The sequence below is a fragment of the Pipistrellus kuhlii genome, unplaced genomic scaffold (genome assembly GCF_014108245.1).
Source record: "Pipistrellus kuhlii isolate mPipKuh1 unplaced genomic scaffold, mPipKuh1.p scaffold_m20_p_1, whole genome shotgun sequence".
Taxonomy (NCBI): domain Eukaryota; kingdom Metazoa; phylum Chordata; class Mammalia; order Chiroptera; family Vespertilionidae; genus Pipistrellus; species Pipistrellus kuhlii.
In genome coordinates, this window is record NW_023425404.1 from 177,480,131 (window position 1) to 177,506,980 (window position 26,850).

Here is a 26,850-nt window from a genome sequence, read left to right on the forward strand (position 1 = left end):
TCCGAAGGCCAGTTTAGGACGTCTCTCTCACAATCCAGGACAACTGGCTCCTAACCACTCACCTGCCTGCTTGCCTGATCACCCCTAACCACTCTGCCTGCCAGGTCACCCCTAATTGCCCTCCCCTGTTGGCCTGGTCACCCCTATCCACCTCTGCCTTGGTTCCTGCCACCGTGGCTTTGTCCGGAAGGAAGTCTGGAAGGATGTCTGATCTAATTTGCATATTAACCTTTTATTAGTATAGATTAGACAGTGAACCTGAGCCTGAAAACATGTGGCAGAGCCATGGGAAAACAGCAACATGTAGATAAGCCTGCAACAATAAAGAACAAGACAAAGAGCATATGCTTTCCTGCTTTTCAAAAAAACACATACCATAGTGTAATTGTGAGCCACTTTATGCAAATCTGTACAACCTTGGGCATCAGCAAAAGAACGGATTCCAAGACAGTTGGATGGGTGAAGCTGTTTCATTAAAAACTTACAGCATGCTTCCACAACCTGTGAAAGCTGAAGAAGGCAAGCTGTAGATAACAGGCACTCAATATTATCTTCTTTTAATTCAAGGCGGCCTTAATGATAAAGAGAAATTCCATTAACTATGGAATTATATTAACTTCAGTTTATAAACTAATTGGTGTTAAGAATAATAATTCTAAATAAGAACTCATTACATGCATTTCAGACCTAGATGATTTAAGACATTCAGGAAGAAAACAATAGAATGCTAACTATAAAATAACTTTTGCCTTTTGTAACTTCTGCTAAAATAAACAACTAGTAACTCATTTGTAAGACTTTTAACAGGATGATTTAATTAGTAACATATCTATTATACAGAACTCAAATTTTAAATGCAATATTCTAAACACACAGAATTGACCTAATTATTATATTAACATCTAAAAATATCATTCAAAAGCTTAATTATGATTACTGCATTAAAGATTCTGATATACAGGTTTTAACTTAAACAGGTATCACCAAGGGTGGCGATTGTAATAGCAGAATTAACTGTTAGCTGTGGCTAAAAGCAGAAATCTGAAATCTAATAAGATAACATAAATCTAAGAGGTTTTAAGTTTATATTACCTGTATAAGCATACTGAATCAGGGACCATAATGAATTCGGTTCTACACCTTCCATTTTTATTTCTTCTTGTCTTGCTTCCCTGACATCGTTAGTAAACATGGCAGCAAAATAATCTGAGACAGAGGAGAGCACCAATCTGAGAACATATTAGAAGAAAAAAAAAATCAATGACCACATTAAAGTTAGTGCTTATTATTATTATTTTTTTTTTTTTTAAATATATTTTATTGATTTTGTACAGAGAGGAAGGGAGAGAGATAGAGAGTTAGAAACATCGATGAGAGAGAGTCATCGATCAGCTGCCTCTTGCACACCCCCTACTGGGGATATGCCCGCAACCAAGGTACATGCCCTTGACCGGAATCGAACCCGGGACCTTTCAGTCCCCAAGCCGACGCTCTATCCACTGAGCCAAACCGGTTTCGGCAATTAGTGCTTATTATTAAGTGCTACTTTTACACAGTTCAATATTTGTAAAATAATTTATGTTGTGAACTGAGACAAAAAAATTTCCCCCAAGGAAGTACACTGTATGTTGAGAATCACATGAAATAAACTCTAAGTGGGATGAAAATAAATAAATAAATAAATGAATACTACTTTTCCCCCCCTCTCTCTAACTTTGTTACCCATAGAAATTGCATGGTATTGGGGAAATGCACTTTAAGTTTGACAAATTGCTTTATGCTCTAGTTCCTTCCTCTGAATAATAAATTATCATTACTAAAAATTTTCTGCTGAGGTAATGACTTACTCTTTCACTTCTTAAATATTGATTTATAACATCTAGAAAAAAAAAGCTACAAGGCCACAGCATTAAATTGACTATATATAAAAAGGGAAGAAATATAAAGGTTGATTTCTGTTTATCACCCATTTTTTTATTTAATTATACAAGTAGTGAATATATGGGAGACATTTGAGAATGGTTTTAGCATTAATTATATTTAACTTCTATGATATTTTAATTATTATGATATTGTTATAAAGTTATAATATTTTTGTTACAACACTACAAACTATAATATTTTGTCATAATAGCAATTATTCTATATTAGCTTTGTCTCTGTCCAGACTTTTTGATAGTCACATATAAGCAAAATATTACACACACACACACACACACACACACACACACACTAGAGGCCTGGTGCATGAATTTGTGCATGGGTGGGTCCCTTGCCTGGCTGGCGATTAGGGCCGTCTTGCTGAATCCTGATTGGGGTGGATGGGGGCCAGCTGGGGAAGGGCCACGGGAGGGCTCCAGGGCGCCTGGCCCTCTCGTCCAGTCTTGATCAGCCGGACCCCAGCAGCAAGCTAACCTACTAGTCAGAACGTCTACCCCCTGGTAGTCAGTGCACATTATAACGACTGATCGAGCAGTCGACACTTTGAATATTATGCTTTTATTACATAGGATTATATAGGATTTTAAACATGAATTTTCATTTAATATGTTTTGAAGATATTTCTATGTCAGTACATTTATATAGATTTACTTTATTCATATTTTAAAAAAACACACAGATTATGATATAGTAATAGTTGAAACTCCCTCTGTGTTTCTCTCTAATTCCATTATCCTGCCTCCCCAAGAGTGGGTTGCCGAGTCCTAATGTTTGTCAAATTGCTCTAGAAACTGCTGTGCCAATTTAGACCCCTACCAGAATTGTATAATAGTTTAATAAGGTCCCAGAATACTGTCAGATTTTTAAAATTTTGGCCATCTGTAAGGTATTAAATGGCATCTCATTATTGTTTAATTCATCTGATTGCTAGTGATGTTGAAGATTTTTCCAACTGTTTATTGGCTATTCAGTTTTCTGCTTTTGAAGAAAAACTTATTTTCTTTTTCATTAATTTATCCCCCAAACAAATGCTTACTAGTATGCATGCCTAGTAAGTAATGGGCGATGTTCTAGATATTTGAAATATTATCAGTGCAAAAAATAGAGAAGAGAGGCCTTCTCCCACTGAGTCTTACATTCTAGAGAGAAGGGAGACAAACTAATATACAGCAGAAATAAACTATAGTCCATTTAAAAATGCTAAGTGCTCTGGGGAAAGAAGTCAGGTAAAGGGATACAGAGAGTGGGAGGTGGGTTAAAATAGATGGTCTCATTGGAAAGAGATAATTGGGCAAATAATTGAAGGAGATGCAGAAATTAGTCATTCAGGGATCTGGGAATAGCATTCAGGCAGAAAAGCAGCCAATGAAAAAATCCAAAAGCCAGAGCAGCATGCATGGCACACACAAAGAACAAGAGTGTTGCTTGGAGTGAGCAAGGAGAGCACTGGGACAGAACATCACAGAGGTAATGCCAGGCTGGATCACACAGCCACTGTGAGCACACTCAGCGACATGAGGAGGAATGATGGAATCTGATCTGTTTTTAAGGATCACTCGAGTAGCTGTGTAGAAAACAGAATGTAGGGGAAAGGAATCAAAGGAAGGAGACTAGTTAGGCATTTCCTGCCTTGGTAACTTAGTGACCTGGTGATGGCTTACATAATGTGTGTGACAGACAAGGTAATGAGTTCTGCTTTGGAAATACAGAATTTGAGATGCCTTTATGAAATTCAAGTTAAAATATGTTTTCTAATAAACTGATGCTTATAACATGGATTTTTGTCACAGTATGTAGCAGCATCTCATGCTAATTAAGTCATTGAAAACTATAAGACCAAGGCCATTCCTCCTGATTTTACTTCCACTTTGGAGGGTTTAACAAAACTTTTGGGACAGAGTGTTAATTAATTTAGAAAGGCATAGAAAAGCCTTTGGGATCATAATAGTGATTAACACTGAATAACGGGATATGAAATTATCAAAAGAAAAGTGATTTTTTTTTTTTTTATTCAACAGCTCTTTTTTCTTTTTCTTATGTCGAGAAATAATACTTCAGTTCTGTTAAAACCTTTTGTTCACTAGCACCAATGATTTTCATATTTCTTGGAGATCAGCAAACAAAAGTTGGGATAATTGCAGTTATTTAAAATTTCTTAACAGTTTTTGCCATTCCATTCAACCAACTTTTTTGCTTCTAAATACCCACAGTTCTAATTCCCATTGAGTTTACTTAAAGTTATTTAATACATAGAATTAGGTAGGATGAAAGCTGTTTATAATAACTGAAATCTATGCCAAACAATACTGACTGATCTGAGGCTATTGTGTTTTGCTTTTGTGCTTCTACAGAGGGAAAGTGACCTTTGGGGTCATTTGATGTGTAATCTATATATAAAAAAGGCTAATATGCAAAGTGTCCCTTTGGGAGTTCAACTGGGAGACCAGAAGTTCAATCACTGGCTATGACGTGTGCTGACCACAGTGAGTGACATGGAACGAAGGCAGGCCCGTCGGCAGCTGCAAGGCCCCAATCTGCCCTGATCACTGGTCAGGCCCAGGGACACTACTCTTGCATGAATTTCATGCACCAGGCCTCTAGTAATTTCATAGGCACTGTTTTCTTTGCAGAAATTCCATGAAATATATCCCTTCCCCCAAACATTCTATCCTAACAGCCAACTGAAATTAGTTATCACACAGGATATTATAATAATTTGGTTATTACATAATAGGAAAGGAATAAAGGGAAGACTAAATAATATAGGCACGCCATTTATACAGCCTTGTCAGGAAGCTGCAATGAACATTCTCCAAGTCTGTTCTCCACAGATTGCTGGGGGAAGGGACTGGACAATAGATTCATGCCCAGTAAGGTCTGGGTGCCATGGGAGATGTTTACCTGTCAGTCACACCTGGGAACAAGTTAGTGGCTAGAATAGGCGAGGCCACTGCAAAGGTGTGAAACTTGAATATTTAAACTCCTGGACAAAGGAACCTCCCTTTTGCCTCTCTCTCTTGCTGCTCTCCTGTGACTCCTGTTTCAGGACGCCCGGCTCCTCTGCATTAGACAACGTGGCCCACAGCCATGTGGACTCCAAAAGTCTATAATGGATTAATAGACTTTAACTTACCTGATGTTACCTGACCTAGCTCCACCATGGAATGGATAATCTGGACACTGGCCCTGCTTTGGGCTCTGCTGGAGCCCCAGCTGTACCTTTTTCAGGACTGGGTGAAAGGGCAGAGGACTTTGCAACCCAATAAAATAATTCCATGCCAATAAAAAACATTCATGCTCCCGTGGGGGCCTCTGGAAATGCTTATTCCAGTGGTACCTAAAGAACCCCACTAGAGTCAGGGAAACTGAACCCACTGATTTCTCCTGCAACAAACATACATAACTAAATTATCAAGAAAATGTTCACACACAAATTTAAAAAATAGTTACCTATGAGCTGGAATTCTGCGATCACCAGCAACTAGAATTACATCACATAACTGTTTATGTCTCAAATAGTTTTCCATCTTTTTAAATGTTTGCTCAGCATGATTAAGGGCTTGGAAAAATTCATCTGATGAGCATGGCTCCATAGTATGGCAGGATGATAATGTCTGACTACTATTGGAAGTCCTGAAAAGAAAGAGAACACATATTTTGAAATATCACTATTACATTAAAAAGGTGTAGTCTAGCGAGTCACTTTAAAACCTTTAAATGTATTAGAAATAATTGATGCTACTAATATGCAAAGTGTCCTCTTGAGAGTTCAACCAACCAGTTCAATCACTCGCTATGACGTGCACTGACCACCAGGGGGTGGCATGGAATGAAGGAAGGCCCCAGCCAGCAGCCAGCAGCCAGGGAAGGGAGACCCTGGCCAGTAGCAGGCAGCTGCTAGGGACCCTACTGTGCACAAATTTCATGCACTTGGCCTATAGTTAATATATAATCATTCATTGTCGTCTTTCAAAATCATATGTGTCTTGTAAGCATTGTGAGTGAATGTGACATCTGTTAGTGAACAGCTATACATATTCTTTGTATTGCCTGCTTTTGAGGTCTCTTCTCTAGTCAACACATCTCTGTTGAAAAAAACCAAGTGATTTCATATTAATAGATATTCCTCCTAACATATTTAGGTATAAGAGATCAATTTTTGAAGTAAGGAAGGCAAATATAAATTCAAGTCATTCTTTACTTTAAAAATGGGTTCAATAGCTCATTTATAAGATGTTTAAAATATGAAAATATTATCATAAAAAAGTATGCTATAAATAATTTATTTGATTTTCTGCTCAGTCTTCAAAAGTCCAGATAAATTATAACTTATATTTCAGGTTAAAGGACTTTGATTGCCAAACTGAAAAATTATTTGAAATCTCCAAATTATAATTTGAAGAGTATGAGTTCTGTTTTCATATGATTTCTTAACGGCAAAAATTAAAATGATTAGGATTAAGAATATATATATATATATATATATATATATATATATATATATAGCCGAAACTGGTTTGGCTCAGTGGAATCAGCCTGCAGACTGAAAGATCCCAGGTTCGATTCTGGTCAAGGGCATGTACCTTGGTTGTGGGCACATCCCCAGTAGGTGTGCAAGAGGCAGCTGACCAATGAATCTCTCTCATCGATGTTTCTAACTCTCTATCCCTCTCTCTTCTTCTCTGTAAAAAAATCAATAAAATATTTTAAAGAAAAGAAAAGAAACACCTAACCACCCTAATTAAAAAAAAAGAATATATATATATATATATATATATATATATATATATATATATATATATATATATAAAAGGCTAAGTGACCGACCATCTGTCCATCCGACTGACCTGTTGGCCAGTACATATGACACACACTTTGAAAAATTGAAAAATAAACGTTGACTCACGCATGGGCAATACATATAAAGCTCTCCCTGGTGCCAATCGCACATGTGTGTTTAGAGCTGTCATTACCAATTGTGAATTTGGTTGACACTTCTGTTATAGAGAAAGGGCGAATAGCAACATTAAAATATTTCTTCTAATTAATTTCCTTTAATGTGCATGAATCTGCATCAGGCCACTAGTGAAATAATAAATTCATTACCTTCTCCCTGTCCTCCAAGATCTCTTTTCTATAATCTCTTGAATTAAGTAATTAACATCTATTGGCTATGCAATTAACTATAAAACTACCAACTGTGCTATAACTAAGTTCTCACTTCTCAGCAGGTTCATTTAAAAAAATATATATATTTTATTGATTTTTACAGAGAGGAAGGGAGAGAGATAGAAAGATAGAAATATCGATGAGAGGGAAACATCAACCAGCTGCCTCTTGCACACCCCCTACTGGGGATGTGCCCGCAACCAATGTACATGCCCCTGACCGGAATTGAACCCGGGACCTTTCAGTCCGCAGACCGACGCTCTACCACTGAGCCAAACCGGTTTCGGTAGCACGTTCATTTTTAAGGATTTTATGATTCTCACAAATGCTTTGTTGAATCAAGCCTCACTAAATCTTAAGATAATTTTTTAATATAAATATCTAATAACCTTATTAAAAAATCACTGGATATTTTAAAGTAAAGGGAACTGAAGCAAGGAGATTAAGTACCTTGCAAGAAGTCATAGAATTTGTTCAAGGCAGAAACAGGGCTGTCATACAGATTGCTGTGTTCAACAAAACAGCTTTTTTATTTTTCCTCCTGGTAATACTATAGCTAGACTCCATTTCCCAGCCTTTTTTGCAGATAGGAATAGACTTATGATGGAATGAACTATGTCAACACCAGGCTAACATGGCTAAGAGCAGGTATGCCTTTTTCTCCCTCCCTCCCTCCCCTTCTTCTTTTCTCTACCCCCCCCACCCCCCCCCCGAGTTGAATAGACAGGACTGAGGACTCAGATGAAGGAAGAGGTAAAATACACTCAAATAAGAACACTCCCATAGACTGAACTCATGAACTCTCACATTGGATTGAGCTATAAGCTAGCAGTGCCTGACTAATACATATTTCTACCAAATTCTCCCAGCCCAGTGCACTTTCAGGCCCAAACAAATATGGGCCCTAAAAAAATGTTCTTGGAGATAACTGTCAATAAAGATAACGAAGGCAAAATATAAATTTTCTAGAAAGGATGTATTGTATATGATGAATATTACTGGTGTGATGATCTGGAAGATTCAGTATTATATACTCAACTTTACATTTAAGATCATTAACATAAAAATATATTGAGTAATGTATATGTTGCTTACACAAATAAGTGAGAATTAGAATCTAACAGAAAACATAAGCAAAAACAAAGAATGGTGGCTTTGATGAGTAATAATTTGAAGATTTAAAACATTTTTCAAAAGCACAAAATTTTAGTTTTATTCTGTCAAAATACTGACCAATTATTATGAGTATTAATAATCTAAGGATGAGAGAAAATTAGAAAAACTAATTTTTTAAAAAAAATATATTTTATTGATTTTGTACAGAGAGGAAGGGAGAGAGATAGAGAGCCAGAAACATCGATGAGAGAGAGTCATCGATCAGCTGCCTCTTGCACACCCCCCACTGGGGATATGCCCGCAACCAAGGTACATGCCCCTGACCGGAATCGAACCCGGGACCTTTCAGTCTCCAAGCCGACGCTCTATCCATTGAGCCAAACCGGTTTCGGCAGAAAAACTAATTTTAACAAGCTACAAATCCTTTCCAGGACAAGATAAAGTGAAGTAAATAAATCAAGCACTTCTTTCCTAAGGTTTCTATATTTTGTATTACATTTCTTATACTTTATATTACATTCTCAGAAATGACTAGAAAATGAATTTGTTGATGATTGGTTTGGGTGGCCACATGATCCAAACAAGGCCAATCAGAATTAAGTTCAAGATGTTTGTTGATGTTCTTTAAAAAGTCACTCTCTTCCCATTGAGTTTGCTAAGCTAATAAAAAGAAAACTTGAAGCTACTAGTGGCTTATTTGCTGCCACATGAGAAAATGCCATCACAAAGGAAAACAGAATCTAGAGAGAGAGAAAAATAGATTTCTGAATTATTTGAGCATCTGGATCCAGCCATGTCTAAAGCTGGGCTCTGTTTTAGGCCTTTCAACTTACATATATGAGGCAAAAGTTTCTAGCTTTTGCTTAAGTCAGTTGAGTCTTTTTCAACCAGAGTCTTAATCAATATTTATATTAGGGCAAAAAAAGCAGGTTGCAAAATAGTATGTAACAATAAGATTCAGATTTTAATTCTAAAAACACACTTTTTATTGTGTATGTTTAGAAAATATACTGGCAGTACACTTCCCCAAATTGTTAATGATTATTTTGGGGTGGCAGGGAAATTAGTTGTTTTCATTTTTTCATTTTTGCCTACTCTATTTTTCAATGTCTCTATGATAAAAATGATGCAATACGGTAAAAAAAATTAAATCCAAAGAACTTGGAAGAGTTCTATTCAGCTGTCTTCACCTCTTGCACTCCGCTGATTTTGACCCCCAAACAATTCTTCACTTGTACAACAGTAATGAGTGTTAGCTGGACACAGCTACACACTCAGGTACAGAATACATTTCTGAGCTTCTTACAACTAGCTGTGGTCATGGGGCTAGGTTTTCAACAATGGAATGTGAGCAGAACTGATATACCCAACTTGTGTTATTTGACTAATGTCCTCCTTCTTGGTCTTTGGCCTTTCCCACAGGCTAGAATGCAGAGGGGAACTGAGTAAACTTTGACCATAAAGAAAGGAAAACACTTTACAGGATGAAGACACAACACAGAAGGAATCCGAGTCTCTGAGTGAACTTGTGAAGCAGAGCTACCTAGCTACCCTGGGCCACTTGCCATGTGTTAGGTGGCAAGAAATAAACTTCTATCTCCTTTGAGCTGCCGTATTTCTGAATCTTTTCGTTATAGCATTTTAACTTAATCTCTAATAATATACTCTCTAAAGTTAAATGACCAAATGATATAGGGCAATGTGCATACAAGTGTATATGCCATATGTGAATGCTTTCATGCCTAATACATATAATTTTAAAAATGTATCAAAGTAAAATATAATAAGTGACATAAAGATAGGTTCTTCTGCCTTAAAAATTTAGAATTACAGAGGCCAACTGTGCAACTGTGACGCCTATTCTTTTTCCTAAGCTATTGCTTTAACTTCCCAGCTGTTCTAGGAGCAATATCATTCCAATAAATTCTTATTCTGTTTGAGTCAGTCAGTCAATGTTCAGTTGCTTAAAACTAAGAATGGTGATTGATAACATACAGATAGGTGTTAGGGGGTTCATGAACTCCTTGAACTATCCAATATATACAAAATATTTCACACACACACACACACACACACACACACACACACACACACACGGACCCTTTTCTGGGAAGAGATTCCATTGCTTATATCAAGCGAATCTATATTATGACTTGGGTATATATGTATGAGGGAAGACCATGCCACATATCTGTCCTACACATCAGTACATTATAGTTAAACTTCTTTGCCATTTCTGGAAATAAAATACTTTTCATGAGGAAGTGTAGAAATTTTTAAATTTCAAACTGAACCAGAATTAAGACTGGTTTAAACAAAGATGTAGAGACAATAAGAGGGTCAAGACAATGGAGATAGCTCTGGAGAAAAGCTGATTATTATGAAGATAACCCCTTGCTGGAAGAGAAGGAGGACCTAATTGCCTTCAGGTTGAGTCAAAGAATAGCAAACCATCTTATCAAGAAATAGAGTTCAAGGATATCTGTGGTTGAAACACAGAGTAGCAAGGAACCAAAAAGACAGGTCTGCTGACTGGATAAAGAGTTGTGGCCGGGGCAAGAGAATAAACCTGTAAGCCAGCCTGGCTTGCCATTTTCCAGAACCAGGCTAAGAAAATTAACTGGGGAGAGAAGGTGATACTGGTTTGCTAATAAATCATTAACTATTAGTTAATGCAAGTTGAAAAGGTGATTAATAGTCACAGAGAACTGCCTACTGGTATGGAAGTATGAACTCTATATATTAATTGTTTGGGATCAAAGTGCAGCTATTTCCAAGTGATCAAGGTCAATAGCAGTGGAAAGTCAAGTTGGTAGTGTGGACTAAAAGGGGCCACATGCTATCCTGACAAGCTCAGGGATGGCCTGTATGGCGGCCTTACAAACCCAGAGACCTAAACTAACCACATAGGATGGTCTGAATGAAAACGCTTTAAATTAAAAGTAGTTTATGGTGGGTAGTCATGTCCTAGGCTGCTATCTTTCCTGACAAAGGTCAATCTTTACCTTAACTGAGCCTGTTGTTTTTTGCATCTACTGTAACGTATTGCTGGAATGTCAAAGTAATTTTCCTTTTATTGGATCCCTCAAAGCATGGGCACTGTTCTGTGGAGTTCACAAATCCCCTCACTGTTAGCGAGTTAATCATTGGCTGTTAACTATCCTCCATCCACCTATGAAAAAAGAAGTATGTGTCTACTTTTTACTCAATCCCAGAATTTCTCCTCCCCTTCCGCTTTCATTTCTCCCGCCTCTCAAATCCATCACCAATGGATTTCATGTAACCCACTTACACTTCCTCTTTTGATTGTAATGTATAAAATACGGTGCAAAACTGCCATTCTCCAGAGCATTATCTCAATCCATTGTGATTTTGCTTCCCAGCATTTGTCAACATTTTGGCTCAAATAAACTCAGAAAAATTCTTCACAGGTTTGAATGTTTCTTACATTGAAAGTAGTATGCGTCTTTGATATGATGTGATGAAAATGGTACTTTATCCCTGTGGCCTTCTTCCCTTTAACTCATAACCCCAGTCTAATTACGAGAAAAACATCAGACACATCGCAATTGATTGAGACATTCTACAAAACATCTGACAAGTACTCCTAAAACTGCCAAAGTCATCAAAAACCAGGAAAGTCCCTGGGCTGGTGTTGCTCAGTGGTTGAGCACTGATGCATGAACCAGGAGGTCACAATTCATTTCAGGATACATGCTGGGATTACTGATTCCATCCCCAGTAAGAGGCATGCAGGAGGTAGCAGACAGATTATTCTTTCTCATCATTGATGTTTCTATCTCTCTCTCTCCCTTCCTCTCTCTGAAATCAATAAAAAGTAAAACAAAAACACACAACAAAAGAAACTGTCACAGCCCAGAGGAAACTAAGGGAACATGAGGGACTAAATATAACAATGTTGCCTGGCTGCCCGCATGGCCTAGTGGTTGAGCACTGACCTATGAACCAGGAGGTCATGGTTTGGTTCCTGGTCAGGGCACAAGCCAGGGTTGCAGGCTCAATCCCCAGTAGGGGGCATGCAGGAGGCAGTTGATCAATGATATTCTCTTACCAAGGATGTTTCTATCTGTCCCTTTCCCTTCCTCTCTGAAATCAATTAAAAACAAACAAACATGTTATTCTGGATAGAATCCTATAACAGAGAAAGGATATTAGGTAGATATTAAGGAAGTCTGAAAAAAGTATGAACTTCAGTTAGCAATAAAATATCAATATTAATTCATTAATAATAATAAATACACCAAACTAATCCTATATAATCCTATATAATAAAGAGGTAATATGCAAATTGATCATCACACCCTCGTAAGATGACTATCTACGACCAGGCCAGTGGGGTTAAGAGAGGGGGGTTAGTAAGGGAAGACCAAACACTGAACAGCAGGCTTTGTGGGGCAACCAGGCCGGCAGGGGGGTTAGTGAGTGATGACCAAATGACTGAACAGCAGGCTGCCTGGGGCAACCAGGCTGGCAGGGGGGGCAATAAGAGGTGACCAGGCCAGCAGGAGTGGGGGAGTTAGGGGTGAGCAGGCTGGCAGGGGGACAGTTGGGAGCGATTAGGCTGGCCCAGGGGGCAGTTGGGGGCAACTAGGCTGGCAGGGGGGGCAGTTAGAGGTGACCAGGCTGGCAGAGGGGGCAGTTAGGGGTGATTAGGCTGGCATGCAGAGGCAATGAGGGGTGATCAGGCTGGTGAGACGGGGCAATTAAGGGCGACCAGGCAGGCAAATAGGTAAGTGATTAGGAGCCGGTGGTCCTGGGTTGTGAGGGGGATGTCCAACTGCTGGTGTTGGGCCTATACCAGCAGTCAGACATCCTCTGAGGGGTCTTGGATTGGAGAGGGTGCAGGCTGGGCTGAGGGGAGACCCCCTGGGGAGACCCCCCCCACACACACAAATTTCGTGCTCCGGACCTCTAGTAAATAATAATAGCAGGGGAAATTGGGTGTGGGGTATATATGAACTCACCATATACTAACTTCACAATTTTTCTATATACCTAAAACTGTAATAAAAATATAAACTTTGTTTTTCTTAAGTGCAGTTTTATTTTACTTATGACCTTGATCAAGTTAGTTAGCCTTTCTGTGCCTCATTGGCTTCATCTGTAAAGTTAGAATACAGGATGGGGAAAAAGAGGTTTACAGTTGTGGGTATGGATACTGTTTATTCTTGTACTATTATTTGTTATTGTATTATTTTCTATATGAACAACTGTAAACCTACTTTTGCTCCGTCCTATATATATAACAGGAGAAGTCTAACTTAGAAATCTGTTGTGAACACTAAAGGAGTTAATATACTAAAATGCTTAGAACAGTGCCTCATGAATAGTAAGCAGCAGTCAGTACTAACTGTGTTATTTTATTATTTTTCTGTATTTGTAAAGTACAGTAATATTTTATGCTTATTGACTAAAAAATTGTCTAACATTAAAATCTAACTTTACAAACAAAATTTGAAATGGTTTCCCCCAATTAAAATTGTCAAAAATTACAGAATTTCAAAGCTGCCAAATCAAGGGAAGTGTAAATTGTGTATTTGGGCCACGTGTAAACCTTGCTGACCCCGTTAAGAATTCATCATGAGTTAAGCTCTTAGGAACCTATAGTTCACATGAAAGATGATAACTCTGTTACACCATGAGAATTTTAGAGAATTTTAGGTCTAAAATTCTCATGGTGTAACATAAACTAAAGTTTGTATTTTAATACCAAAGTATGAGTTAGAGAACTCCCATGGAGAAAAGGTGGCAAGGTTATAGACCCAAGATCAAAGTGAACAGAAGAGGAACTTTTAAATCACTTAGATCTGTGGCAGCAGAAACTATCAGAAGTCTAAGTCTCAGGCAGATACTTCTCCTAGCTAGAACAACTGATCAAACATATTAATAATGTTTGCTGCCTCCTAAGTCCTGAAGATTCTGTGTATGCAAAACCACTCAGCGGCCTTCCCTTTTTCTAATAACTGAAAATTTCAGTCTAAGTTTTGGGGTCTAAATAAAAATATTACTGCCTAAATAAATTCTCTATGTATCTTATGTATTTCCCCATTACGTCTTTAATATTTTAAGATAGCTATAGTATACCCAAATGTTTACTATATATTTATTATTTGCAAATATTATATAAGAAAAAGAAACATTTCCAAGTTACATACAAAAATTTGAGGAATATCAGTGTAGCTTCTTTTGACATTAACAATGGTAGTTTTTTATTTGCTTACAGTAGAAGAGCAACCACCTAGAGATGCTCACTTAACTAAAAAGCTAGAGCCAAATAAATGTACCCACAAAAATCAAAGACTCAGAGTCAGAAGACTAAAAGGAAATGTGAGAATTAGATATATTTAATCTAGAAAAAATGGAGAAGTAAAAAATATACACACAAATGACATTTCTAAAATCTAGATGTTTGTTTCATCCTTTTTTTGCAATAAGGTGTTAAAGTAGAAATTTTTAGAGCAGTGGGAATATTAAATTGCTTTAACATATTTCCCCTCTAAAAATCAGAGACATTTTAAGTACATTTTATTTTTGAAAAAGGTATTTTAGAAATAGTTTGGTTAACGTAGATGTGAACAGTTTACTCCCACTTTATTTTTTATTTTATCAATCTTCTTGACTAAAATTTTTTAAATGACATTTATTTTAGATTTTTTAAAATGTCATTTTCTTATATTTACATCTCCTATAAATAGAAATATCAATTTTATAGTCTTGAAGTATGCACATAGCATCTCAGTAAAAGGCAATCTTTTTCTTTCACAATTAATATCCCAACAAGATGGTATTTCAATATGGATACTAAAAAATAGACTAATTTAATTTCAGTAATTATCAGTTAAGCAAACTACCTTCGTTGTAAAGAAGTAAATTATAGTAACCAATGTGTGTATAACATTTCCAAGGCTATACATGTATATAAATTTCATACAGAAATATGTAAAATCTCTCCAAGTAGTAGATACATGTTAAGATTTTTATAATTTATAATTTATGCTGACAAATTAATGGTTTGCCTAATTTTGTTAAAATGTTGATTCATTGCATTGATTTTTTAAATGGAAAGATGATTACTCTTTGGTTTTCCACAAAAATGATAAGTCCTGAATCTTTTACTGTATAAATTATTCTCCTATGGCAACAAGTCTCAAAACAACCACCAACTCCCCCCACCACCACCATCCAAATCCCCTCAATTGAACAAACAAACCAACCCAAAACAATGCAACCACATTAACTCAATTGATCTCCATATTAAAATGATTAGTGTTCTCTAAGCTCAAGATAATGCCAAGTCACAAACTAATTAAAATTTTTTAAATTAAAAAAAAGAAAATATTTTCTAAAAATAAAATATATTAGTTATCTATGTAAAGATATTCCCTTCTCTTCATTACATTGTCTATATCACTATTCTGACACAACAGTTTATAATTCAATATTCTGAAGGTTAGAAGGGAAGGCAGTCAATATCCCTAAGTAAGATTTATTTGTGTGTTTTTTTCCTAAGTAAGATATATTTGAATATAAGAACTCATTTTGTTTCCATTTCCTACATTAATAATCAACATACAAATTACAAGTTTATCAAAACCTGCAAAGAGATTTTAAAAGAAAAATAATCCATAATCAAACTAAACAAACGATAAGCTATATATGCCTTTAAATATTTTGAAATATTTGAGTGTAGATGAATCAGAAAGATGACTTTTATGTTCTAACTTGTTTGCAATATTGTACAGTAGTTTATACTAGTTAATAAGAAAATCCATTTCAAAGATAAAACCAGGTTCCAAGAATGAATATGGATAAAGCCATTATGAAATTACCAATGCTTTATTTTCTCTCCTCAGACTCATTTCCCCTCCTCCTTCCCCTCTCTCACCAGCTGACCACGACTAGCCCACTACATTCCTTTAAACTCTCCTGAAGGAATGTCCCTCATTTCCCTAAATTGCACAATTTTCAGTGAAGTGAAGGTAACAGGAATTAGTAGCTGTCATCTTAGAAAGAGACATGTTACTGTATTCTCTGTATTAGTCTGGAGAGCTGCAACATAGACAAGACAAAGAGAAATAACCATAAAAAGACTATTTACATCTACATGGTGTAAAAAAATTATTGACAACTACCCTGTTATCTCCTTATAAAACCTTTCATTTTCATTAAGATTTTAAAATGACTATAATCTGTTGCAAAAACAAAAATGTCAGAAAAAATTTATACACTAGAAATGTCTCCAATAGTTTTGCTATGATTAAGAAAGGTAAAAGGATGAAGCAAACTGTAAGGCAATGATGCATAAAACTGTTACTATATATTCTTTTCAAGGCAAAGCCAGATCTATATATGGGACACAAGATATAAAATAAAGAATGCTATCTATTGTCTTTATAATTTTACAGAATTAATTAGAATATTTTAAAATCCCAGCAAAAGTCCCACGTTTGCATACCAAGATATTATATATGTGTTTGCATGAGGTACATACATATATGTTCATAAATTTTAAATAACAATACTAAGTTATCTTAAAACATTATAGAGAATATGCCCCACCCCCCACTTCTAACAGTAAGAAAATCATCGACCTGCATGAACTGGAATCAGATTCATTTTCTTCTTCACTAGTGCCATCATCCACTTCTGGTCTATCCAGCCAGTGTGCACCGCCACAATCTTCTGCTGTAAACTCAAATGCAGGGACTTCAGAGGTGGATGCCATTGGCCAAGAAGGTGAACTCTGAAAATCCAGTTGGCTGGACCTCCGGTAACCAATTGAAGCCAGAGGCAATTGTAGGCTACATGGATCTAAAAACTTTCTCCCACTGTTTGCTCCAGTCTGTCCTCGATTCCAAAATTCTCCCTGCTGGCTGTCAACTGTAGAATTAGGAGATGATGCTTGATGGCCAAACCACCTCCATTTGATTTTCAAAATCTGCTTCACATCAAACTCTTTACGAGAACCAGACATCCTCAGAGAAACCAAGTGATCGTCTAGGCAACGGGCAAAAAGCACTGCACACAAATCTGTGCATCCGACCAAGACAAGAGAAGTATATGCCCTGCTGTACACAATAAACAGATTGAAAAGAAAATAAATCACATGCACATATATAGCTACATTTACTTTTACACTACTATGTCAGATTATAAGGAACAAAGGATGATGAATAAAGATGAAACACGGTGGAACATTCCGTTCAATCAGAGCAAACTCATCCACCTATCCTGAAGCAGCTAGCCCACTTTCCTCTGCTCTCCCTTCCCATACTGACCATTAGCTCTCACAAACACTGACAGCATTCATGAAAGCCCTTTCAAATGCAGAACACTACCCCCTTTCCTTAAACCACAAATGACAGAGACAGAAAGCACTATCCCTCACAGTATCAGTCTCTGCTGCTTAGTATATTAACTCTTTTATTGCTGAAACAAGAAATTTATTCCAGAGCATTTTCCTTTGTACTTAAAAATCACTGGAAAACTAACGTGTCTCTATTATTACACTAAGTTCCTACACGAGATATCACAAAAGAATAGTTTTTTAATAAGCATTTTTTAATTAGACGAGTTATAGTGGTTTTTCAAGCTATGCTCTTTGGATGGGGGATGAGGAAGGAGGAACGGAACAAAAGGTGAGGTTCCAGTTTGTTGCTTTCCACCTCTCTCTTCTCCCTTTAGGAAAGGAGTGCATTTAATTAATAGTGAGGTCCTGGGTAAGATTTCATCTGAGCAAAGAATAAGGAGAAAAAGTTTGAAACTGCAAAGGATCAAAATATGCCAGTACTTATTCTTCAACTAAATAACATGAAGCCAATATTGCTCTAAACATAGGATTGGACTATGATAATATCCAAATTTCAATGACACTACTTAGAAAAAGGCAAGTGTGGCTCAAGAAAGCTACCAAGGACTGGGATAGGACTATTTTGGGGGTGTACTGGCAACCTAATAGTACCCTCTATTGTTAGCAAAACAAAACAATGTTCTAAACATGGTTACAATTAAAGCAAACTGATAAAGCAAATAAAAAAATCAATCAAATGCAATCAAATTATAAAATATTGAGTGGTTACTGTGAGCAAAACACTCTACTAGGCATTGAGGGGGAATAGATATATGCATCTTGGTTCCTATATTCAAAAATAATTATAACCAGTTATAGAAACAAAAATATTTGATAATTTAAATATAAAAACATTTTTCAGGGTGCTCAATAATTAATACTATATCAAGTATTTCACTCAAAGGGCAATGCCTTTTATTAACTGACCAAGGGGGAAAAAAGCGCTTTGGAGGCTTACAATATATTTCAAAGCATATATCTATATATCTTAACCTCACACAGCTCTTTAAGAGAATCAGAGTGAGAGGCATGAAAAGCCATATACAATTTTGTGCTCATTATTGTAGGACAAACCATAAACACTATAAAAAAGAGAAAAGAGATATCAGGCTGGTATAGGATGGTATGGGCCAGTTATATTAAAGAGAAGGTATCCAAGAGTAGGAAAAAGTTGAATAGGCAAAATGATGATAGATTTTTTATAAGAAAGACATTAAAAAAAAAAAGCATGAAGTGAGCACATTGACAAAGAAAGGGGGAAATATTACTTTACTCAGTCAGCCACACATACCTAAATAATTTTAAGGAGTAGTACAGTCGGATAAATATGATGAGATAAAGTGCCTTGAGCACAAAGCAAAGGTATAAAGACTAGCAGGCAATAATAAGTGGACTACCGAATAGAGCAGTGTTTTAGGAAATTAATTAGGCAGTAGTATGCAAGATGCATTAGAGTGAAATGACACTTCCCTTTCCTCACACCTCTATCAGACTTCTAACTCCACTCTACCTATCCAACTTAGACATACCACTTCATTTGTCAAGGTAGAGTCTAATTATGTTGCTCCCTCTTTTATATGCTGTTTGTGTCTCAATTTCTGTGGTGTTTTAAAAGTATATTCTTATTAATTTCAGAGAGGAAGGGAGATGGAGAGAGATACAAACATCAATGATGAGAATCACCGATAGGCTGCCTCCTGGCTGCCCCCAAATCCCCCAACTGGGGATCGAGCCAGCCACCCAGGCATGTGCTCTGACAGGGAATCGAATTGTGACCTCTTGGTTCATAGGTGGACACTCAACCACTGAGCCACAATGGTTGAGCCCAATTTCTGTGGAATCCTACTCATCCTTTAAGGCTCAGCACAGATATTACAATTCTTAGAAATATTTCAATTACTCCAACATTGTGGTTTTCAACAAGAATAGCACCAACACCAACACCCCCTGCATCCCAAAAGGGGTGCTGGAAGTTGGGGCTGGAATTTTAGTTGTTGGAATGACCGAAGAGTGCTATAGGCCTTGAGTGGGCAGGCGCCAGAGATGGCAAATATATTGCAAAGCATGGTATAGACCCATACAATAAAGGATTGCCATTGCAGTAGTTCATAATGTCTTGCCATCATTGTCTTCATTCAAATAACTATTTACCAAGCAGTTATATGTACAAAGCACCACAAGAAATAGAAAAATAAATAACGGATTTTTTTGTTGTTAATCCTCATCCAAAGATATATATATATATATATTTTTTTTTAATATATTTTATTGGTTTTTTACAGAGAGGAAGAGAGAGGGATAGAGAGTTAGAAACATCGATGAGAGAGAATCATTGATCAGCTGCCTCTTGCACACCCCCTTCTGGGGATGTGCCCACAACCAAGGTACATGCCCTTGACCGGAATCGAACCCGGGACCTTTCAGTCCACAGGCTGACGCTATATCCACTGAGCCAAACCAGTTTTGGCTATATATATTTTTTAGAGAATAGAAGGAAGAGAGGGAGAAGAGTGAGAGACAAAGAGAGGGGGAGAGAGAGGGGGAAAGAGATGAAAGACAAAGCAACTAGTTGCCTCCTGCAGGTGTCCCTGAAACCCTCCAGTTCATGGGCCCATGCTCAAACCACTGAGCACACTGCCCAGGCAGATTTTTCTTTCTTTTTTTTTTTTTTTTGTTAATCCTCACGGGAGTATATTTTTTCCATTGATTTTTTTAAGAGAGAGTGGAAGGTGGAGAAGAGAGAGAGAGAGATAGAGAGAGAGAGATGAGAGAGAGAGAGAGAGAGAGAGAGAGAGAGAGAGAGAGAGAGAGAGAGAGAGAGAGAGAGAGATATTGGTGCCTCCCACACATGCCCCAACCCGGGCCAGGCATAGAGCCTGCAACTGAAGTATATGCTCTTGACTGGAACTGAACCCATGACCCTTTAGTGCAAGGGCTGATGCTCTGTCCACTGAGCCACACCAGCCAGGGCAAATCTTTTTTTTTTTTTTTAAGGTTTTAAACTTTAGCAGAGAAAAGGATAATTCAATGAACATTACAAATGAAGACTATATTTTGATAAATACAATTTTATATAAATATAGCTTTTAATTGGATTTAATCTATCAAAGTGAGAGTATTTATCAGAGATTCTACTTACAATGTGCTATAATAGTTCCAATAGCTAGAAGTGATTTTATTGTTTGGTTGTTTGGTTGACCGTTGAAGCCTGAACTCTAGAGTGAACTTCGTCAAAGGCCACTGAGATGCCAGACACTTCGCAATACAGAGGAGAAATCCAAACACTTAAGGAGATGTGAATGTTAAAATATTAAACCATGCCCCCACTTCCAGGAGGGCCCAAAGACCTTTATACCATGGTATTAAGATATACATAAAATATGACCTCTTTAATGTAGTAGCTGTTCTGAATAGTCTAGAGATGACCTCTTTAATGTAGCAGCTATTCTGAATAGTGAGAGATTAGCCACTGAAATAGGCTCTTTGCTTTTAAATGAATCTCGGGTTGTCAAAGACCAAGTAGCAGCATTTAACCACTACCGCCATGATATGGGTTCAGTCACAAACACACACATTTAAATATATACATATATATATGTGTTCATATAGATAAGCATATATATATATATATTGTATATATATGTATATATATATTTTTTAACCCAAACTTTTGTATCAGTGGACTTATATTGTATGCTTTTTAAAAGCCTTCACATCTTTCTTCATGTTTATAAAAACATATACAAACTTATATATACATATATAGGAGTTTTGTTACTGTTTTATAAAAGAGACATCGTATTATATATATGTCTCTTTGGCATTTTGCTTTTCTCAATTATATACATACTAGAGGCCTGGTGCATGAGATTTGTGCACGGGGGGGGGGGTCCCCCTCAGTCCCGCCCGCTCCCTCTCACAGTCTGGGAGCCCTTGGGGATGTCTCACTGACAGCTTAGGCTCGCTCCCCCCCATCAGTCAGACATCCTTAGCACTGCTGCAGAGGCAGGAGATGCTCCCACCACCACCGCTGTGCTCGCCAGTCTTGAGCTAGCTTCTGCTTGAGCAGCCTTCCCCTTGTGGGAGCGCACTGACCACCAGGGGGCAGCTCCTGCATTGAGCATCTGCCCCTGCTGGTCAGTGCGAGTCATAGTGACCAGTTGTTCCCCCGTTCGGTCAATTTGCATATTACCTTTTTATTATATAGGATATATATCATATGTATGAACTAATAATCTTTTTAGCAGTTGCATAATAGTTCATAAATGCAAAATACATTTTTCCTTGTCACTATCTAGATTAGGGGTGTCGAACTCAATCAGAGAAGGGGCCAAAATCTAAAATCCAGCCTAAATCGCGGGCCGAATGGTTTACTGAACAGTCATAAACCGTCATTGTGATGGAAACGCAGCGGAGTGCAGTGATGACAGCGCGGTGCGGGCCACATTGCAAGGCCTGGCTGGACGGATTTGGCCCGCGGGCCTTGTGTTTGACACATGTGATCTAGATGCTCTTTCTATAATACAAATATTAACTCTGCCTTATGTTGTAAATAATTTAAATTCATCTGTAACAAACTAGGGATGCTAAGATAGCTACAGAGGTTAAAAAGTATATTTTTAGTCATGTTGGAACTCTGAGCATTATAAAAGCCCCCTTGTCAGATGAAACCTATAGTTGGTTCATCAAATGAAAAAGTCATTGCAGGTATCCCCCAAATTTTAAAAGTTCACCTCATGCCACTTTCCCTTTTATGAAAGATCTATGTTAGAACCTAAGTTAGCTAACTGAAAGAGATGTGAAGAGGATTTTCACTTTAACAAAGAAAGGTAAGAAATAGCATTCAGCATTTGTTTGGCTGCAAGCTGTTATAAGGCCGCGGCACCTCCAGCAGTGAGCGTGGCACTACACGCTCTTTCCCAGTTACTACTCTTAGCATCCAGCATTAAGCCGCCAGGGCTGCGAGCTGGGTCTGTGAGCACCTGTACCTTTGTGCATTCCGGCTTCCCCTATATGTTAGTGTTATTTTAGGTGTTTATGTGTTATTTGATATGATTTGGTGAGTTAGTTTTTGGATACAAATGAATGGTAATTGCTTCTTTGCCTTACGCCAGTGATTTGCATCCTTTTTCAGCTCATGGCACACATAAACTAATTGCTAAAATTCTGCAGCACACCAAAAAATATGTTTTTGCTGATATGAAAAAAAAGGTATAATTTTGATTCATTTACACTGGATGGTTATTGTTAGCATTTTTTGTGTTGTTTTTTGTTGTAGTTGTTATTAATCCTCACCCAAGGATATTTTTTTCCATTGATTTAGAGAATGGGAGGGAGGGAGAAGAGAGAGGAAGAGTGGAAGAGAGAGACTGATGTGAGAGAGATACATTGATTCGTTGCTTCCTGCACATGCCCCGGCTGGGCTGGGGATCAAACTTGTAACCCAGGAATTGAACCCGTGACCCTTCTGTGTGCAGGCTGACACTCCAGCCACTGAGCAACACTGGCCAGGACTGCTGTTATCATTTTTTTATTTGATAATCTAAGGGAAAAGAGGTCAGGGCCCCTGACAAAATAGTCAGATATTGCACTTTTTAAAAATTCTCGTGGCTACTGGCTGCCATTTCAGCTTAGAAAGGTTTCATAGGATATGCTCTACTGTTGGACAACAAGGAAAGCCTGTAATTGTAAAAATTATTTTTACATATTATTAAAGATTTTATTTTATTTAAACACATAAGTACATTTTTATTCACTAATTTTTTCATATAGGGTTCATGCTTTGTTTGATACGGGCCTCCTAATGAGTTTGGGTCCTCTTTATTATATAAGCCATGCCCACAATGGCCATCATCTATTTTCACTTACAGTTTCTGTAAATGGAGAAAGAATTTAAAAGTACTTCTGAAAGAATATGAATACAGACTCCATTAGACCAGGAGTCTGTCCACCATGAGATAAAAACCTTGGGCCAGATGTAAATTAACGCACTGCTTACTTCAGGAGAAGTAAGGTTTTAACCAGGCATGGAAAAAAAAAAAAAAAAAGTCAGCTGAACTAAACAGTGTGCTTAGTGATGTAGGTAATTTACATTCTGGTGTGAGCTCCTTATTTCCCTGAGAACCACTAACGCTCTAAACACGGCTTAGCTAGCTGGTCCACTTTTACAGGCGCTCCTTTGGACTTGGATAATTCCCCACCAGCATCTGTTACAGTTATCCAATTTGACAGTAAATTTGTTAATAACTCCATTATATTAATTAAACATTCAGCTTAATTTTCAAAGAAAAAATTCTCCTTTCTTTCTGCTCATTAATTTATATACTTATAAATTATAACAAGCATAACGGTTAAAAACAAGTTTCTGAATAAATACAACTAACTTCTGGCAAGTACCTGCAGGCCTACTACAGAGCAGCCTACTTAGCCATGAGCGTTCAGCTGGCCCTTGGGATAAGCCAGTACATTTAACAGAGGAAAGAAGCATTAGGTTAGAGCTGTGAGTCTTCAGAAGTAGCTGGTGAGGAGATCTTCTGCTCTCATTTCCCCACATTATCACTTAGTAATGGGAGCCTAAGTGATACAGCAGAAAGGGCCCGATAGCTAAATCACCTACTAGCTCCCTGCATAACTGGGCAAATCACGCTTTCTTGATCTTTATTATAGTTTACTGTTCAGTAAAATGGGATTAAGTAAGTAGCATGCACAAATACTATGTAAAGACCTGGATTAGCAACAGCAGCTAGTATTTCCCAAGTGCCTAAATGAGCAAGATAGTATGTGAAATTCTTTATATCGAGGCATTTAGTTGTCACAAAACTCGGGCTAATGGAGTGATTCCCCTTCCCTTACAGAGGCGGGAGCTGAAGCGAAGTGAGGTTACATATCTAGTGAACAGCAGGGCTCATTATGACCCAGATCTGCATCCAAGGACCATATACTTCCAAGTACACACGCTGCTTCTTGCTTTCAAAGTCTTCTCATTTGCAACTCACAACCGCCTTGTACGGAGGCAGGGTAGTGAGGAAGCACATTCAGAGGCTCGTTGACTAGTACAAGGTTAGATATCTAGGACAGGGCAGTAGAGCAGACTTAAGTTTTTTTCCAATAAGTTCTGGCCAAAGTTAAAGCAAATAGGGCACTAAAAAGAAGAAAAAAACACAGAGTAATTAAAGGATGCATCACTCCTAATATAACAAATACTGTTAAGTTCATCATAAATTAAGTGTCAAAATGGCATTTATTCACCAAGTAAAAGTACCTTAGAGATTTTCACCCACTTGGCTCCCTCCCAGTTTCTATCACAATTTATTTGGGCCAAGTGCTGAGCCACATTAACATTAAAAGAACCTTTTCAAAAATAAAAAAATAAAAAATAAAATAACCTTTTCATCCCTCAAATGTCTATCGGTTCTAATATCCAGTTATAGAGCAAGCAACACTGAAAAAATCAGCTAAGTTAATATCCTATGGCTTTTTAGCCCTAGATTCATCTATAAAAGTTATCACAGCTGATACTATGAAGGCCATAACATGATTATAACAAAATATTTACGTTTTAAAATAGCCCTTGACTTGGTGAAAGGTAAAAGAGACTTCCTTGCCTCCATGCCTTAGATTTTGTGAATTTAAGTACACATTTGCTGTAGCACAAGATGAGAACTCTTACACCGTAACGACAGCGAACCACAGCTAAATTTCCTGTTTGGCATGTGCGGAGACACCCAACTGTCTTATCTGTAATAAAAAGTAATAGTGTGGATAAACGTAATTTTGTCTTTTACTGACCTGAACCAAATCCAGCAAGTTTTTGTCTTCTGTGCAGCTTTATGGCGATGAGGGGAGACAAGTAATCAATCAGTACGCTCTAGACACAAATATAATCAAGCAAAATTGCCTGGGTTCTCTGCACCCATAATAACCCAATCACAGATCAGCTTAATTCTGCTGCAGGACCAATCGTTTTTTTATAAATTGTATATTTATATTATAACAGTGTAAGTAGGGTAAGGAAAGAGTATAAAGGGTAATGTAAGCAATAGAAGAAAAATGTGAAGCACTCTGCTTCTTAGCGGCTTGTAATTAGAAATAGTTAATCACTACAAATGTTAATTAAACCAGTTAACCATTAAAGAAACTCCCTGGCTTGCCCTAAAACTAGACCTAAAAACAAACCAAATATACTGTATTTTTCCGTGTAGAAGACGCCCCCATGTATAAGATGCCCCCCATTTTTCCAATCCCCAAATTAAGAAATTAACATTTTGCTGGTATTCCTCTTAAGGCCTTCTTCTTTTTTGGCATCCTAAGGAGTTGTTCTTCCTGTTTTCTCCGTGGTCTGATGATACACTCAGTGGAAGGAGGTCCAAATTGTCTCTCTGCAGCTCTATTTCCATGCTCTTTTGCATAGCTAATTACATTCCATTTGAATTTTGTAGAGTAAGACAACCACTTACCAGTACTTATCTTTTTATTTTTTGACATTTTTATGAGCTCAGAACGCTCAGGTCCCTGCACCTTTCCACCTCCACCTCCAATTATGGCTCATAAAAATGGGCTGTAACAATAAGGCTTAGTAACAATAAGGCTCCTGATTGGAGAAAGTCTGTTTGACAAGGCATAGGCAGCTATGCACCCACAGCTCCCTCGGCTGACTTCTGTGTATAAGATGCCCCTTGATTTTCAGTCTAACAATTTTACGGGGGGAAAATAGTGTCTTATACACCGAAAAATATGGTATCCACTGAAAGACTGTTTTATCCTTTAACTCCAGCAAAAAGCAAAATGAGGGATGCTAGTGAGTCAAATGAGATCAGTGGAGGCCAGAATTTCTTAGTGTTAATCCATGTCTTAGAAGGCAGTTCAGAGCAGTCCTCCCAAACTCTCAGTCTCCAGTGGTGGGAGGAGCAATACATTCTGAAGGATGAACTGATCCAGGCCCCTGCAGGCTGAATCCGTCCAGCAATTCTAAACTCCTATAGAGCACAGAATTGAGTAGTCCTTTCTGCTTGTAGAAGTATCTCCCCCCAAAGCAAATATTAAGTAGAAATGAGCATCCAGCCTCAGGTTTAAATCCCCTCTCATCCACTTTCCACTACAGCCAAAACAACCTTCCAAAGTGCAATTCTTGACCACATCACTCTTAAAACTTGTATTTTTTGTTCTCAATCATCTACAAGACAAAGAAATGTCAAGATCTTTAATATGGAATTCAGTGTTTTTAACAATCTAGAAGTATTTGTCTACCTTTCCAG

The 26,850-nt window shown here is 37.4% G+C and overlaps 1 protein-coding gene across 3 annotated transcripts in view; it reads right to left on the bottom strand.

The window, feature by feature from the left end:
• The window catches only part of KLHL5 (kelch like family member 5), a 64,305-nt gene that overhangs the window by 26,711 nt on the left and 10,744 nt on the right, over window positions 1–26,850 (bottom strand). Inside the window, exons 1-4 of one of the 3 annotated variants that reach the window (XM_036418552.2) lie at window positions 16,839–17,626; window positions 5,392–5,574; window positions 1,093–1,229; window positions 376–572 (exon numbers count right to left, since the gene is read on the bottom strand). In XM_036418552.2, coding sequence (XP_036274445.1) covers window positions 376–572; window positions 1,093–1,229; window positions 5,392–5,574; window positions 16,839–17,221 — 900 coding nt within the window. In that variant the 5' untranslated portion in view covers window positions 17,222–17,626. Of the gene's footprint in view, window positions 1–375; window positions 573–1,092; window positions 1,230–5,391; window positions 5,575–11,674; window positions 11,693–16,838; window positions 17,627–26,850 lie in introns of those variants that run through there. The other 2 variants (XM_036418557.2, XM_036418566.2) reach the window with 2 other exon arrangements.